This window comes from Myotis lucifugus, unplaced genomic scaffold, assembly GCF_000147115.1.
Source record: "Myotis lucifugus unplaced genomic scaffold, Myoluc2.0 scaffold_204, whole genome shotgun sequence".
Taxonomy (NCBI): Eukaryota; Metazoa; Chordata; class Mammalia; order Chiroptera; family Vespertilionidae; genus Myotis; species Myotis lucifugus.
The window spans coordinates 1692929-1711600 of record NW_005871252.1 but is presented as its reverse complement, the minus strand read 5'-3'; the positions used below and the strand labels follow the sequence as shown (position 1 = coordinate 1711600).

Sequence of the window (18672 nt, the reverse complement as noted above, 5' to 3'; positions counted from 1 at the left end):
CATGGGCAAGTTATTTAACCTCTTCAGTCTATGATTTTCTAATCTGTACCATGGAGATAAGAGTAACTATTCCACAGGGTGTTATGAGGCTCAAATGCAAGAGTACATCTAAGCAACTAGCTCAGTGCCTGGCACACAATGGTAGCCGCTATTGCTATTATTATATGAGCTATTGGTATTTTGACTTGATCTCAGATAATACTCAACAATCAAAGTTAATCTCCATCTGCTTTTCTGAACCAGAAATTACTGCTTTATCCTGGGATTATTTATAAGGTCAAGGTAGCAAGTGGGTGTCAGCTCATTTCCTAATTCAGATGGGTTGCTAGTGGATGTGTGGGATGCTGGTTGAGATGCACTGTGCTGAAATTGATTTTGACATCTGCCAAGGGTGTGGGGCCAGGCTTGCTGGTTCTAATAGTAGAATTGGTAAGCCTCTGCTAGTGTCACAGAGCCTGACAGCTAAGTTAATATTATATAAAAAAGCACAAAGAAATGGAAAGAATGGGCTGAGTCAAGTGGTCTGGGCTCTAATTCTAGCTCTGGAGCTCATGTTGATTTGCCAATATTGATTTTGAAAATGTAAGTAAATACATATAGGGCAGGGCACTTGGCCTACAGGACATCCTTGATGGTTATTTGTTGAGATTATCTGAAAGAAGAATAAAAGCCCAAGACTATCATACGGAAGTGTAATAGTTAAACATTTCCTGCCCTCATTCAAAAGTTTGACTCTTCCGATCAATGAGGAATATTTTTGAAAGGAGAAAAAAGATTACAATATTTTTGGCACTAAAAAAAAAAAATCAGCTAATGCTTAGGGATGCTCCAAGAAAGACAAGGCTGTTGAGAATATGGCAGCTCTTTAATAACCAAGGCACCATTTAAAAATAGCTGGAATTAATTACAGAGCTAATGACCCATTGAAAGGCTTATTTAAATACCAAAGCCAGCACTGAACAATCATGGAAAATATGGCTTAAGAGGGGTTTCGAGAGCAGAAACCAGGAACAGCAGTTGAAACAAAAAAACACATTATCCTAGAACACTAGCTACTTTGGTGAGAAACATTCAGGATGTGAAAATCCCCGGGGGAGTTCTCATACCGGGTAAGAGAAGCCACCAGGATCGACAGAAAGACAAGGAGATGACACACACGGTCACAGTCACCTGCTTGGAAAAGAAGGGCCTCTATTCAGCATTCACGGGAGAGGGGAGCCCTTCCCAATCAGCTGCCCCCATCACTAGTCTTTCTTCGCCCCTCCCACCCTGTTTTTCGGACACACCTGTCCATTTTTAATGTGCCATAGGCTAACATGAAAATCTCCACAGAGAGGAAAATCTATGTTTCAATAAGTCTCTGTGGCTATTTTAGAGCTGCATTATCTCCACGCGTTTCCTGTGTCTCGGTCCTCTGTGCCCCACAGCCACACCATCACAAGCCAAAGCGGAGGTGATAAGCTTCTTCGGCATGCCCTACTTGCCAGGCAAAAGTGATACCACTGCAGTTCTCAGCTTCTCTCTGTACCAAGATGGCCTTTCTGGACACCAGTACCCTGGGAGCACACCGGGTGGCCAGAGCTGGAATAGTTTCATTACTTCCTTCATGCCCATTTATTAAATGCATTACTCTTACCCTTATTGACTATATAGCCAGACGTGCCTTGCAGTTGCTTTGCTAAGTGAAAAGTGTAATAGCATCAAAAGGTTCCAAAGCCCCTGAGATCTCAATGTGGGGATGTGGGGGCGGGAGCGAGGCACTCTTGACGTATATTGGTTTCAAGGAGCAAATATAAATTTGAGTATAAATGGCTGCTCACAATAATGCTTTTAAACCAGCAATTATTTATACTGTACTACTGGAGGAACCCTGTAATTATTCCGAAAGCGCTTGCCAACGTCTACCCTGTGTCATAATTGCCAACACAGCCTTGTTCAAAAGACTCCGTGGCTATGTTAAAATTCTGTTTGGTGTTAGGTTACTGTTTGAAACACGAAGTGATTGCACCATGTTGCGATAGTGAAGCAGAAATGGGGTCAATAAGGGAAAAAGAAATTATAGTCACAGGTGGAAAGAGAAGGACAGTGATGGTAGGGAGGACACTCATATTGCTTGAAATTTTTTTCTACTTCCTTTCTAAGAAATACTGTCATATTTTGAGCACAATGACTTTAAGGAAACTTTTAACAGATGCTTTAAGTGGTAGTTATTTGAAAGAAGAATGATAAGCGACTTCTCCCTCTTCCCCACTCCCACCTGCCCAGAAAATATCTTTCCACTTCCGGCCTTTACTCCTGATACTCATAAGTGAATCTGTGATTGTGGAACCACAGCTTACACATCTCGAAACAGCCATCTGTGGAAGTCACAACTTTGTTGACCTATTTTCTGCTACTTCTTTCTGTTACACGAATCTCTTCTACTTGAAACCGTGGCCCTCTACTTCCTAATGAAGAACAGACAGCAGAGGGAGTTCATGTATCTGTAATGAAAGCTTTGGGGGTGCCTGGCATTTCAAGTCTGTGCTTAGGAAAAAAACAGGATGCACCCTATGTGTGTGAGTCTCTCTCATCTTGATGTCAAGCTCTCTTTCCATATAGACCCACTCAATTGTGGATGAGGGGCTTGCTGCTCCCTATCCACCCCCAAATGAAATCTACTCTCAAAACTGAAGGTGCTGTGGATAGTTCCATAAATAGAAACAGGGAGGAGGAAAATCTGGCCTAAGCGACAACTTCTGAATTTAAATCGTTTCTCTCCTCCCATGCCCCCTCTCTTTTATGAGCAGATCATGAAAAAGTAGAGAAGGCCGTTGTCTGAAAATAAGTTTTATATTACTCATCTAAATATTTTAGGGGAATGTTTTTCCTGCTTTGAGTGTCCAGGCTATCTTCTCAGGTCTGCTTGCTCTGCAGGTGACGATGTTGCCATTGACTGCTCCCCACACTTCTGGGAAGGTGTGATAGGCGAACATGAATGTGTGTCAGCAGCCAAAGTCAGCATCCCATGAATCCACTGGGCACAAATGGGGTCCTCTAAGCTGAAAGTTCATGGCTTCCCCTTTCTCATCATTTCAGGTTCCACTGGATACCCCATCTTTAAGTCAAACCCCACTTCCTCCTCAGAGCCTTCTAAAATGAAGAAACCTTGCAAATGACAATAGATGCTGCCCTTCACCATTCATGTATCCAGTTTGAACTTCCTTATCTTCCTTTTGTTAATATATTGCCTACCCCCTTTCCCTCCAGGAACATTTGTTTGTTCTCCCCAATTCAATGATAAATGACAAGGGAGAGATTTATTGGAGCATATATTTCTGCATCATCCCCAAATGTTTGAATCTCCCCAAATGTTTGAATCTCTCCAAATGCTTGAACTGCAATATGTACCCAATAAATATTCTTTAAATAGCGAACTCTTACTCTCTGATTTATCCCACTGTCACTGGATATGTGTTATTCTCTATTACTCTAAAGAAAGTTCTCCTACTCTTGCTGGCAGCAACAATTTTCTACTACCTGTATTCTTTTTGCCTAGTACTCAGATTCTGTGAAGGTTGAACTTCAAGTTGCTTTGGAAGAATCTGCATTAATGCTCTGTAAAATTAACTCACTTTCTTAAGACCTCAACTGTTACAGTTACCTCGGAACTAGAGAGCAGGGGCTTTCTGGCCTAGAAGAGGATGTGTAAGATGACATATGGTTTGGCCTTCACTTGGAAGGAGCAGGAACCACAGAGGTCATGATTACGTGACCGGAGGGGCCAGGGTAGTGAACAGTGTGTTTTGGCTAAGTTACTTTGTACTGTTATGTAATGAGATATAAGCTCAGCCTTGCTTGAGTTTAAATTTCCAGAGTCAACTGTTACAAATTCTGGGATGGGAGGATAAACAGGAAATTCTGTCCTCCCTCCTCTAGTCTGTCAGGCCTGAGGTTCATCAGGAGCACCATTGCCTAGGGCTACAAAAGAAACATCCTGCAAATTGGAAACAAATATAAGTTATTTTCTAGATAGTTCTCTCAACAAATTCGATGAAGTAAATTCTCCTAACTTCAGAAACCTTTGTGAGCATTATGTTTTTAGAGTATCACCAGAGCAAAGAGCAGGAATCTGAGCCGATTAGAGCCTTAGTAAGTAATTTGGGATAGCTGAATTTTCAAATAGCTCAAGTTTTATCCAAGCAAGCACATCAAAACAAAGGAGGTAGTATTGTAAGTATGTTTTATGAAATATTTCTAAAATCATGACATTTATTTTTTCTCTGAGAGCATTTTGAACGTAATTGACTTTCCTGATGATGAAGTGTTATTATAAAATATTTCAAAATTTATCAGAAATTTACCCCAAAAGCACAAGATTATTATATATGCTGTAATACTCTGAGGGCCTTCTAAGATTTAGATGACATTTTGCCCCCAAACTAAATGTCCATTATGTTGATTTTTTAAATAGTTTTGTTCCCTTTTATGAGTTCCATCTGTAGTCATATGCCCGATCTAATGAGGGCCTCTTATTTATAACTAATATTTCATCTTAGAATTAGCCATGTGCTTGGAACCTAACCAGATAACCAAATTTGTCAGAGGACCTGTGTAAAAACCATTTTAAGTAGGATACATTGGGTCTACAGGGATTTCCTCTGAGTCAAGGGCACAAGCTTGAACTTTGGGACTCTGTTTTGGCAGCCAAAGGCCTATCTGCTTACTTCCCAAGTTCTCAGATATTCCCTGATAGAAGAGGTTACAAGCAGATAGATTCATCCTAGGTAAAGTAGTGCTGGATTAGGAAGGTGCAAATGGTGACTAATCATCCAGAGAGTAAGACAATCACCTTTCTGTTATTTGCATTATGGTCTTTGGTAATTGTCCAAAGCGTGTTCAGTTGGAGAAAGTTTCTTGATCTTTTCTCAATGTCATCACGTACATATGTTGTAAGGAATGGCAAATTGATTTAATATGACTTAAACAAATTTTATGCTCCTCCCCCCCCCCAAATATTCCAAGCCAAATATGTATCCTTTCTAAATTCTGGCTACTTTTTGTTTTCTTTATTATACATAGTCAAAAATTACTATAGTTGCTTTTTCTGAAGGAAGCTACTTGAGTTATAACAAGCAGTTTGTGAATAATTTGAATTTGTAGTTTTAGTTCATTTTTGGACCATGTCAACTAACCATTTGTATTCTATATTGGGCAAAGCAAAAAGATTTATCAGAACAAGTATTTATTCTGTTCCCTATGAGGCTGCATTAAATTTCAATCACTCTAGAGAATTTGACTGACTTCTTCAGGCAGTTTAGGTTGAAAATTATCATCCAGCCACAGAATGTAGTCTGGTTATATGTTAAAATGTATGTCACTTTGAAAAACACTGAGGACATCAAGATTACAACTAAACTACAGCACAACCATCAAGAACCACCTGAAATCTAGCTGAACAGAAGTCCTACAACTAAGGATATAAAGAAGAAGCCACATGAAGATTGGCAGGAGGGCTGGAGACATGGAACAGTCTGTTCCCACACCCACATGTGGCAGATAAAAGTCAGGAGGGATATCTTGGCTGCGGAGGTCCCCTGAGGAGTGAGGAGTCTCAGCCCCACACCAGGCCCACCAGTCCAGGGTTCCAGTGCCAGAGAGATAATTCCCCTTAAATTCTGGTTGTAAAATCCAGTAGGGATTGTGGCTGAGTTAGATGGAGGGCTTCTGGAGTCCCAGGCAGTTCCTCTTGAAGGGCCCATGCACCAACTTACTTGGACTCACTCCCTCTGAGATCCAGTGCTGGGGCAGCAGCCACAAAGATACCAGCGATATATGGGGAGGAACTGAATTGTCTGGCATCAACACGAGAGCTGGAGGGGCAGCTTTCTCCAAGACAAAAGTGCTGGAAGAGGTCACTGTTCCTTTTCTGAGACCTCCCCTACAGAACCAGCAGGTGGGCACCATATTTGAGTCTCTATCAACCAGGCTCACACTGTTCATCCCACCCTGGTGATTTCCTGAGACCCCATCCTACCCAGCTGTTTCCAGTGGCTCATGCTTCAGATTTTCCTAAAATCTCTTTAAAAAAGCAGCATCTGGTCTTAGCATGCCCTGTACCTCTCACTAAGTGGCCACAGACCTGGCATTAGCAGCAGTTAGCCATCGTTTGTAGTTTGGCCTCTCCTGGGTGCTTCAAAGCCCAGCAAAAGTATCAGCCATCTGCAGATAGCTTTGTAGCTCATGCTGATATCCCTGGGCAGAACATAGGTGGTGGCTGACCTTGTCCTTCACCTCCTGGGAGGCTCAAGAGCCAGCACACCCAGTGGACAGTTTCAGACCATGTCCAAGTACCACCTAACAATCTCCATAAGTGACATACTCAAGGGGTGAACTCAGCTGGCACCAGAGCCCACTGAAATTAAGTCCTACTTTGTGGGATGGGCCCCTGCACAGCTGGTCTTCCATGGTGGTCACAGCCAGTCCTCACAACCAATCAGCCTGGGGATAAATCCCTCCTATTGGCTTGTCAATAGCAATCAAGGCTCAACTACAATAGGAAGGTGTACACTGTCCACATGATGGGGGTGGGAGGAGAACATACCTGGAGTGCCCAATTCAGGTGAATGGGGAGGCTGAGCCATTGTCCCTATAGGACACCTATTATATTATGCCACTCTATCAAACCCAGGAGACATAGCAGCTTTACCTAGTACACAGAAACAAACATAGGGGAGCAGCCAAAATGAGGAGACAAAGAAACAATTTCAAAGTGAAAGAACAAGAAATAAATGAATTAGAGGCAAGCACTCTAACAGATACAGAGTTCAAAACAATAATTATAAAGATGCTCAAGGAACTTAGTGAGCACTTCTACAGCATAAAAAAGGACATGGAAACCATAAAAAAGAAGCAGTCAGAAACGAAAGATACACTGACTGAAATGAAGAATAATTTACAGGGAATCAACAGTAGAGAAAATGAAGTCGAGAATCAAGTCAGTAATTTGGAATGTAAGGAAGCAAAAAATACCCAATCAGAACAAAAAAAAAATAGAACAAATAATTTTAAAAATGAGGATAGTTATTTCTGGGATAACTTCAAGTGTACCAACATTTACATCCTGGGTGTGCCAGAAAGAGAAGAGAGCAAGAACTTGCAAACTTATTTGAAAAAATAATGACACAAAACTTACCTAACCTGGTGAAGGAAATAGACATATAAGTCTAGAAAATGCAGAATCCCAAACAAGATGAACCCAAAGGGACCCATACCAAGACTCATCATAATTAAAATGCCAAAGGTTAAAGACAAAGAGAGAATCTTAAAAGCAGCAAGAGAAAAGCAGTTAGTCACCTACAAGGGAGCTCCCATAAGATTGTCAGCTGATTTCTCAACAGAAACTTTGCAGGCCAGAAGGGAGTGGCAAGAAATATTCAAAATGATGAAAAACAAGGACCTACAACCAAGTTTACTCTACCCAGCAAAGCTATCATTTAGAATTGAAGGACATATAAAGAGCTTCCCAGACAAGAAAAAGCTGAAGGAGTTAATTACCACCAAACTAGCATTACATGCAATGTTAAAGGGTTTTCCTTAAGAAGAAGAAAAAAAGATAAAAATGTAAACAATAAAATGGCAGTAAATACATATCTATCAACAATTGAATCTAAAAAACCAAATGAACAAACAAGCAGATCAGAAACATACTTATAAACACAGAGAACATTTTGATGATTGCCAAATGGGAGGGGAGTTTGGGAGATGGGTGAAAAAGGTGAAAGGATTGAAAAATACAAATTAGTAGTTACAGAATAGTCACAGGAATGTAAAGTACAGCATAGGAATATAGTCAATAATATTCAAATAACAATGTATGGTGTCATACGGGTACAAGATTTATTGGGATGATCATTTAGTAAGTTATGTAATGTCTAATCACTGGGGTGTTACTTGAAACTAATATAATATTGTATATCAGTTGTAATTGAAAAATAAAAAATGATTTGAAAAAAACAGGGAGTAACAAGGGTGGCTTTCTATTTTTTTTTCTTTTTTAATTGCTTCTTTTTGTTTTGTTTATTTTTGTTTTCAAGAGTGCTTTCTGAAATAGTCAAATTCATGTGATATAACCAGGGTCAGCTTGCCCCTGTCACACCCTTGACAGTTTATTAACACAGAACTGAGCTGCCATTCCATTTTTGTTATGTTTATGCTTAACAACTATATTCAAGTGGTGATCCTCCCTCTAATGTGGCTGCTTGGGCAATCTGTCAATCTGCCCTTAGCAGCAGCTGCTAATATTTAGCTGTAATTTTAGGCTAAAAATTGTTTTCTATTTAAAAGTTACACAGGCTTACTGAACAAAATTTAAACAATATAGAAAAGTATAAAGGAAAAAAAGTATTCACAGCCTTTACTCCAGAAGATAATCAAGGCTTTAGCAAAGTACACCTCTGTATACACACACATACACACATGAGCACACACATGATGTTTTAAACTGTCTTTCTATACATGGTGAGTTTTATGTTGTTTTTTAGTATTAGAAAATACACACTAATTATAAATAATTGAGACATAATTATAGTTGTTATGATAAGAAAAAGTTAAACTCTTTGCTTTGAAATGAATGCAAGAATTTTACCCAGTGTTGTAGATCCAGGAAAACTTGAAGAAGATGTTTTAAACACAAGATTGTTCCCAAGGTTTTGGATGCCCTTCCATAATGTAATAGATTCCAAATTGTAAAATACCAATGCAATTAAAAATTTTATTGATTTGAGAGAGAGAGAGGGAGGGAGACACACGTACACACACACAAAGGGACGGAGGAAGGAAAGGAGGAAGAAGGGGGGGGGGAAGAGAGAGAGAGAGAGAGAGAGAGAGAGAGAGAGAGAGGGAGAGAAACAGACATGGCTTTGTTGTTCCACTTATTTATGCATTCATTGGTTGATCTTATATGTGCCCTGACTGGGGATTGAACCACAACCTTGGCATATCGAGATGATACTTTAATCAACTCAGCTACCTGGCTAGGGCCAATGCACTTATAAAAGGGTCAGACAAAACAGGAGGAAAATAAATGTCAACCCAAAACGATATCTGTAGAAGTTGAAATGCTCCCAAAGTGAGCAGAGTCAGTCTACCAAAGCAAAACCAAAATGAGGTGAATATTCAAGTATTCAGACAAAAATGCCTGTTACTAAAGCAAACCACAAATATTTGCTTAGCATCTACCATGTCCAAGATCCTGATTATGCAAATATTAGGAGTGCCAGACAACTGCCTAGCCTTTTACTAGTATGCTTCTTTGTCTAACTAGATACACCTGCAGTTTTCCACGTGGGATTCCACTTTTTGGTTTTGGCTGAAGTGTGCATTTATATTGATGGAAAGAGGATATTAAACAGGCTCTTAACTGGAAGATATCTCACTTGACTTCAACATGAAGTCTATCTTGTGAGATTGATTAGGGAAACTTAGGATATTTTAACCCATATGTATATATTATCAACTACTGCAGTGGTCAAAACCACTTAGGATTCCTGTCTGCCACTTATGTAGATCTTAGAAAAAATTTCCTTGAACCTCAGTTTCTTCATGGGTAGCACAGAGATATTACCAATAACCTCACCTCATGGTATTCTAAAACAAAATGAGATAGTACAGGGGATAGGGGACTCTCAGTAAATGACAGCTCTTATTGTACACCCAAAAGAGACTACTCAGAAACCGACTCCCTCATTGAACTATGGGATGAGATGAGAATGAGGTTCAAAACATGGCTTTTCCTGTGTGGCTACATCATGGACATTGTTTATCAGAGGATACAGGCTCTAGTTCACTGCGGTTCATTCTTAGTGGTCACTGGAAAATTTGTGCCAATACAAGTACACACACAGGTAACAACGGCCTACGTGTGACCTGAACAGAAACATGGCACTCAGTATTGGATGAAGCATTCTCATAGTATGCCTTGGGCCTGGATCCAACTCTCACTTTGTCCTCTCACATGTGGGCCTCCTAACCTGAGCATGCGTGTCACCACACACTTTCCTTTAGCCTGTGAATTAATGTCCAAACAATGAATCGAACATCTGAGAAATACACATGCTTACAAGTGGTATACCGCACAGCTGTGGAGACATGGTTGAGGGGCTCAATCATGATTGCCACTGCTGTGTGATCTTGAAGTCACTTTAACCTCCCTGATTCTTGGTTCCCCTCACCTGTAAAAGGGAGATAACAACAGTTCTACTTACAGAGTTGCTAAAAGTTAAATGTGACCATGCACTTTGACTGTTTAGCCAAGTGCCTGGCATGTAAAGAAGATTCACTGAATGTCAGCTTGTGTTATTATTGTTGCTGAGAAAGTCAACACCCCCCTTTGAACAACCATTCAAACACTTAAAGAAAATGAATTGTCCTTGGACTCAGGCCAGGTATTTGAAAGGGTTTATAAATGTCACTCATCTCCTGGCTTAAAAAACAGAAGTTAATTCTAATACAAGTATCTTGACCACCTACCCCCTTGATGTTGGTAAATTGTTCAATAAGCACTTGGGTAACATGATGCAAAGTTAATAAGAGAGGTCTATAATTAACACACACTCACATGGACACTCTAAAAATAGGTTACCAAGGAAAGTCTTCTTATTAGGCCATGTGATCAAGAATTAATTGGTTAATGTCTATATAGCCCAACTGTATATAAATAAATGTATGATTATTATAATTATGGAGAGCACAGTTCAAATTCCACTTCAAGTTCAAAGAGTAGTCATTTATACATCTAAGTATAGACGCAAATATTTAACTGTGTAAAAATATTTTTTAATGCTATTTCAAATGTTTAATAAGTATCACTCATCTCTCAAGTTTTACTTTTTCTCTTAAAAGGTCTTAAATGATGCAAAAAATCATAATTCCATTACTTTAATGTTTTTATTTTTTAAAAAAAATTTGGTCGTAGAAAGGGAAGAGGAAAAATTTGAGTATAACATGCAGAAAGTGTCACATTAACCACAGTGCACACTAGTGGGTGGTTAAGGAACAGGTGATTTAAATTTATCAAAAGCCAAGTTTACATGGAGGAAAGAACAATGAATAAGGCTGGATTCCTAGCCTCCCAGTTGTATATATTACCTGAGATAGGAGAGATGGATGACTACATAAATATGTGGTAAGTTGTAAAGATCAAAATAATGTAATATAACAGTCCAGATTTCTTGAGGGCATTCAGGAAGATCATGGAGATAAAATATCACAGTTCAATAGATCAATAGACAGCAAAGTTAAGATGGGCCATGAAGAATGAATATCACAGTTCAACAGGTGGCAAAAGTTGAGATGAGAATGAGGGAAAGCAAGGCAGATGTCCCAGCATGAGCATGCATTGTGTGTTCTAAGACGGACTCATTGTGTCTCAAAGGAAGGAGTGGAGAGGAGCAAATTGTTGTAAAGTAGGAAGCTAGGTTGGTAAGGGTCTTGAATACTCTAAGGAGTTTGAACTTATTTTCTAAAGGTTTTATTAACTTAAAGCTTTAAATACAGTTTTTATTAACTTAATTATTCAGATCCATATACTAAAAATTTTTGTCTCATCTCTCCAATGTTCAACCACACAAAGCTGATGAGCATTTAAATTTGTTTCTCACAATTAATAACCAGGGAATTTCATAATAAAGTTCAGATTTCCAGATTCTCTTGAAAAATCAAAAGACTTGGCAATGGTAGACCAGTTATTCTAAATGGCAACAGTTGGCAACAGAACCAAGAGAGGTGGCTCCCTCCATATGGCATGTGTGGTCCAGGTGCCTCTTCTATCTGCCACACTCCTCTGATCTGCCTAGGGACACTATGTATTTGGGTTTCTGCCTTCTGTTTTAAAGACAGGTCTTTTCTCACCAGCAAGAATCTTTCTACCATCGCAGATAGCATGAATTCACTTAAATGAGTTAATTCATATTGATTATCTGTGGCCTCTTTTGCTAATGCATTACTCTCCCCCTTTTTTTGTACTCATGTCAATAAATTTCCCATTTATTCCTTTATTTAAGAGTGAAGATAAGTACTCTCAAGTAAAATGTATTTGAGTTGAAAATGCAGGTATCGTCTGTGAGAAGCCCAGGATGAACATGAGGTAAAGAACATTCCCTATGGCAAGATTTCTCAACCTCAACACTATTGACGTTTGGTCTGGATAAATTTTTATTATGTGTGTGTGGGAGGGGGTAGTGGTGGCAAGGGAGCTGTCGTGGCCACTGTAGAATGTTTAGCAGCATCCCTGAACTCTCCCTACTGTGTGCTAGTAGCACTCCCAGCTGTGATCATCTAAAACAGCGGTTCTCAACCTGTGGGTGGCGACCCCTTTGGGGGTCAAACGACCCTTTCACAGGGGTCGCCTAAGACCATCGGAAAACACATATATAATTACCTATTGTTTTTGTGATTAATCACTATGCTTTAATTATGTTCAATTTGTAGCAATGAAATTGGGGGTCACCACAACATGAGGAACTGTATTAAAGGGTCGCGGCATTAGGAAGGTTGAGAACCACTGATCTAAAAAGTCTTGGACATTGACAAATGTCTTCTGGGGGTCAAATTCGCCTCCAGTTGAGAACCACAGTTCTATGGGGATGAGGGTTTGCAGGAAAATAAGCTCTGGGTGGGAGAGTGGTGTTCTGCTGGGAAATGGACAGGATGATGCCTCATGCCTCCCGCTCTCACTTCTGCCCTATGCACCTCTCCATCCTGCCAGAGGCAACGGCTGCCCCAACCACAGGAGGTGGAATAGCCAGGCGGCCTCAGTGGGATGCCAAAATAAATGCCAAAGGCCTCTCTGGTTTGCGAGAACCTCCGAATACCCCCATCGATGGAACAGCAGTCAAGGCTTTTGTCTCCACGCGCTCTCTGACTGATGTAATTGAGGGAAAGAAGCAGGGACTTGCCTGATTTACACTCAAGATTCCAACCTGCCCATTCACAGACCCTGGCCAAGTGCGGTGTCAGGATGCCTCTGAGGACAGAAGAAGCCTCTTCTGCACAACAAGGCAGTGCGAGGTCCAGTCTGGGTGTCGCCAGGGATGGCAGGACTTGCTAACACCTGGGAGGTTGGAAGCAGGCCAGCCAAGGTCTCGAACACATCCGACCACCTTCCAGGGCTTCCCGGCCTCCAACTCTAAGGCGTCTGCCATCTAAGTTCACGCATCTGAGAGCCTCTTTCACTTTTCCTGTAATACACATTTACCTAGAATCTAAGCATGACTGTTCTAGTAGCAAACTGTCAGCATGAGATTTTGTATGTTTTCCTAGAATAAGTAAAATGAAAAGCTTCTTTTTTTTGTGGGGGAGGAGTGGGCAGTTGTTGAATGACAAAGCCAAGAAGTAGGTAAAAGTTGACTGCAGAGTTTTGATATTTTTTTCAGATGGATTTCAGGTTGGATTGGTTTTGAGCTAAGAAAAAGCTATCAAGATTATGGCATTTCCTGGAGTGTAAAATAGATAGGCTGATGATATGACTTACAAAGTTATATTTTTTGTGGTTAGTGTCTTTTCACACCTTTTCCTTCTGGCATATAGAATCTATTTCTCTGTGGTGAGAGATATCATATATAGGAAATTGGTCGAATTAAATTAATCAATGAAAGTGGCTTTTTGCAACCCTTCTCAAAAGAAACCAAAGGCTTCATTTTCCCTCCCTCCCTCCCTCCCTCCCTCCCTCCCTTCCTTCCTTCCTTCCTTTTTACAAAATCCAAGTCTTCTGAAGGATGCTCAGCAAATACACAGTAGATGCTCAATGGTTTAGCCTAGCGGTTGCCAACCGGTGGTCTGCGGACCACTGGTGGTCTGTGAAGTCCGAAAGGTTGGCAACCGCTGGTTTAGCCTATGTCAACAGTGAGTCTGGTCCTCAGGACACTTTGGGGACAGGGGTGGATGGTTAAGAGTGAAAACAGGACAACAGCAAAGAGAAACGACAATTGGTCTCCTTATTCACTAACTAATGAGTAAATGAAATAGCAGTCACCCACCAAAACAGAGATCCTGTTTACAGTAAGGGCAGCTCAAAAGGGTGAGCCGGCTTGGACAGGGGGAGGATGAACAATACAGGGGTAAAAGAGGGACAAGGACAAGGAGGGTTTTGAGTAAGTTAAACCTACTGGTGACAAAGAACGGGCAGAGAGCAGGGCTGGGCAGCTGAAGCATCCTTTTATTCACCAATCAATGGAAGCCATTCAGACCACTATGGTTTGATTTAGCAGATATTAACTGCAGCTAAAGAGATGCAAATACGTCAGCGAAAGGAGAGCAAGATAAACAGGAGAAACCCACACTGGCAAAAAAAAAAAAAAAAAAATCCAACCACAGAGAAGAGAACAGAGACTGACATTTAAAGACCAGATTAAAAGGATAGGAAAACCAGAGAAAAGTAAGACGATGTGAGCATGACATCCTCAGGCAGCAGGGAGGGAAGGGGACAGATCCAAGGATCCCCTGCTTGGTAGACTCAGAGGAAAGAGAGAGGATACCTGATCATGGACCACAGGTCACACGAATACAGCACAAGCACGTCGTAAATATTTGCCGACGAACTAAACATAGAGGAAAAGTTCTTTCCTTTTTGGACATGACGATAACAAGCTTTTTATACGATACCGTATTAACAAGTTGTCGCCCTTTGGAGATGCTAAAAGGCATGGAAAGCTTTAATGACGATTCTTCAACAGCTATTTAGAGAAATTTCCATGAGCCTCATCTTGTACCCCTGACGCTGGTCCTGTCATAGATTCAATTAGGGGGTCACGTTACAGTAGCTGGAGCACTGGAGCGAGAGTCAAGAGACCAGGGTTCCGAAATTGGCTTTGCTGTGAAGTGTGCGACGCTGGGCCAGCCACTTAACCTTTCTGAGTTTCCCTTTCCTCTGGAGAAACGGGAGTGGCCTGGGCCAGATAACTCTCAGGACCCTCTTAAGATCTTACGCATGCGATGAAGTACATTACCATGTTAATCACGTATTCCCGCTCTGTCTCCATCCTGCCTCGTGCCCAGGGTTGAATGGCATATAAAAGGACCCTCGCTCCTCTTTTCAGGAGGGAGGAGGAGGGGCAGGAGGAAGGAGAGGAACTCCGATGTGCCTCTTGCAGGGAGACCCCAGCAAACAACAGGGATAGATTTTCACAATACTCAGCACGAAGGGACCCTGCTCTGTCGGCTGCTCTCAGAGTCTGAACTGAATTCATCGTGACGGCACATTTGAAGCGGTTTCCTGCGTTTTCCTGTGCGCTTAAAGAATACTGTAACGTGACCCCCTAATTGAATCTATGACAGGACCAGCGTCAGGTGCATTTGGGTCTCTGTGCTTACTCTTAGCTGGAATTTCCCCCCTTTTCTATGTAAATACAAATAATTATATAAGTGGATCTTTTGATAAAAATGTCTGGCCTAGTTACTAAAGAGCTAAACGGGCCTAACACATCACTGGCAGCACTTCTTAATCTGCTAACACTACATGTATACTCCTCGCCTCACTCTTAGATAAAGCAGGGGGAACACTGTGGCAGGGGAGCAGGGGAACGGATCCTGGTCCTTAACCAGCCACAACTTATCCTGGCCCTGGGATTTATTCTCCCAACCACCAGATCTGTAAAGGAAACGGATTGGAGTAGGTGGCTTCTGAAGTTGCTTGTGCCTGAGGAGCTAAGGGGCTGCTGTTTTTAGCGATGTCACCTCCCATGATCAACATTCTGCTCCCAACTGGGGAAGTTATCGAAACTCACTCATCAGAACACTGTGCCAACACATAAACGGTCCTCACCGTTTTTCTGTTACCTTGTTAAAAAGTAACAATCCTTGCAAAAGTATAGGGTGTGAGGGTAACTGATATAAATAGAACCATATCCCGACTTAAACATACCAGAGAATCCACAGCCGTCAGAAATTCTAGCACTCGGAGAGGCGGGGAGGGAGGTCCAACCTCTATGTGCCCTCCATGAGCTTCCACAGGTCTGCAGAAAAGACACTAGGTGTACTCTCCTCTGTTCCTCAATACCCGTGATTCGAATTTCAGGATCCTAAAGTTGAGTAGCTTTAAATGTAGAAAGAAGCGCAGCTATTGGGTATAAAGTGGATGCATTTGTTGCAAAGAGGCCGTCCGCATTTCTCATGGCCAATCCAGGGCAAGAAGGGGGATGACTTAGAAATGTGTATGTCCAGGAGCAGGAAGAATCCCGTAAGAAACCAATCACAAAAATGAATATGATATCTCATGGTTGCGTAGTCTTTCGCAGCTTTTCCCAAAACTTGAGTAATTTGGGCATATTCTACCACAAGAAGTGCGGGGAGTACAACCCAAAATGTTTAATAAGCTTGCAGCTATTACAGAGAGCTGGACTGTCCTGCCTTTATCATTGGTAGCCAGACAAAAAGAGTGGCATTTAAGTCATACCCCTCCCCACCATTTTAAATCTATCTATAGATATCAATAATCAAAATACATAATGAAGCTCTTGCTGATGGGCCAGGCACCTTAAAAATATTATCTCACTGAATTCTCAAAACAATCCACTGTGTAAATGGTGGCGGAAAAAGACTTGGCTTTGGGTGGTGAGCGCAGGATGCAGTATGCAGATGGTGCGTTACCAGCAATTTCAATCCGTGTGCCGGAAGAATTTTTAAAACATGCAATAGCTGACTATTTAGTCAAGGAACACTGACCTCTTTTCCCTTAGGTTGTCAAATAAAAATATGACAACAGCCAATACGACAATAGCTATCCAGTGTGAATGCCCTGTTTTGAACCATAAATGTATAGGTCATAAAATAGAGTTGCATCTTATTGGTCACATCACATAATAAGGTTGTGTCTGATGGGTTAATTCTTGGTACCCAAAATCCTTACATACAAGTATAGGCACTTGATTTTTTTTTAAAAAGTCACTTTGGAGCAAAAAGGGCAGGTAATTACTATTTTTTTTTTGGTAAATCAATAAAAATTATATCATTTTTTTGGTGGATTGGCAAAAAATATATATATATTGGTGTGCTGCAGAATTTCAGTAATTAGTTTGAGTGTGCCATAAGATGAGAAAGGTTGAAAATTGCTGTGTTTTAGAGTTGTACACTTGAAATCTGTATGGTTTTATTAATCAATGTCACCCCAATAAATTCAATTAAAAAAAAACAATCAATGCCATGGTTATCCTCGCTAGCCAGTGAGGGCTCAGTGAGTTAAGCAGCTGATCCTTTGGTAAAGAAGTCAAATCAACTCTATTCTGGATAAGTCTGCCCAGTGCCAAGGGTCTGTTTTGACTACATGAAGGAGAAACGACCTGAGAGGCAGCTGGCAGGAATCCTTCCTTCTTCACGGTTTGGGCATGAGTCTCGACTAACATACATAAATTACCAAGCATATCTTAAAATAAACGTGTGCTACAGCAACTCCAATTCAAACAACCCTCGCCAATGTAATAATTACACTGGCTGTGACATGAGCTTAGCCGAGAGTGCATTTTTATTTTAACAAGCTTGAGTAAGTGCATGAGTGTGGGCTGAGCTTTCTGCTCGATAGTCAATACTTGAAAGCAGGCTCCAACCTTTAATTTAAGCATTCGCTTGTAGCACCAACAGGGCCACAGGGTTGCCAGTATCAAAGACGCACTCCTCCACCCTTTCATGGCCCCGCTTCTGTAAGCAGCGTGATTGAACTGCAGCACCACGGAATCTTGTTTTCCCTCCTCCTGGCAGCGCAAGCCAAAACACCACTGCCCCCTTCATCTCAGTGACATACTAATGAAGTCCCGGAATCAATTTATAACAAGCAAAGTACAAAAACCCATTGAAGGAGTCTTGCGGTGGATGCCTTTCAGATCTCTCTCAACTGCACCCGAGCTGCAGTGTCTGCACAGAAACCCAAATCATACCATAGAAGGGTCTTTTGCTATATCCAAAAAGTTGCCCCCGCCCCCTCCAAGTGATTGCTCCTAATGATTCCACAAGTCACAAACTTAAAAATGTTTGGCAACATCCTCAGTGGCTCCCTATCACCTTCTGATGAAAGAACAACCCCTTCCAATGGCAGCCAGGGCCTTTCATGGTCTAAACCCCATGGGCCTCCTCCAGCTGCCTCATCTCCTGTGGTCCCTACAGGCCACACTGAACTTCATGCCATCCCCAAAGTCCCCTCACTCGCTGTCTAGGCTTTGAGAACTGTCACAAGCTCTACCCTTTGTTGGGAATGCCTTTCTTCGCTTCAGAGCTCAGCCAGGCCTTCACCTCCCCCAGAAAGCAGTTCCTAACCCTTCAGTCCGACCAGGGCTCCTCCTGTGTGCTCCCCTCATATTTTGTACTTTGCTTGTCCGGCACTTACATTGTGTCGTGCTTTCAGTCCCACCTCGGGTCCTCCCTCACTGGCCTGTGAGCTACTTGAAGGCACCTCTGTGGTTCTAGCACTTTGTACAGTGCCTGGCACACAGTGAATGCTCAATAAATACCTGTTTTTCTTTTGCCTCCCTCCACTCCACCACAGTGTTCTGAAAGAGCCCCAACCCCGACTGGGTCAGCATAGCAAGGAGGTTAGAAACAGCCTTGGAGGCAGAAAGGCCTGGCCTGCCATGGCAGCTGCGTGCTGGCTCCGAGATCCCGACAGGTTGTGCTGCCACCCTGAGACTCAGCTTCCTCCTCTGTAAAAAC

The 18672-nt window shown here is 41.6% G+C and overlaps 1 protein-coding gene across 1 annotated transcript in view; it reads right to left on the bottom strand.

Annotated features, from left to right (window-relative positions):
- RORA (RAR related orphan receptor A) overlaps window positions 1–10164 on the bottom strand; it is a 67102-nt gene extending 56938 nt beyond the window's left edge. The window contains exon 1 of the mRNA XM_023761254.1: window positions 10101–10164. Within this exon, the coding sequence (XP_023617022.1) occupies window positions 10101–10149 (49 nt within the window). The 5' untranslated portion in view covers window positions 10150–10164. The remainder of the gene's footprint in view (window positions 1–10100) is intronic.
- Between the last annotated feature and the right edge of the window lie 8508 nt (window positions 10165–18672).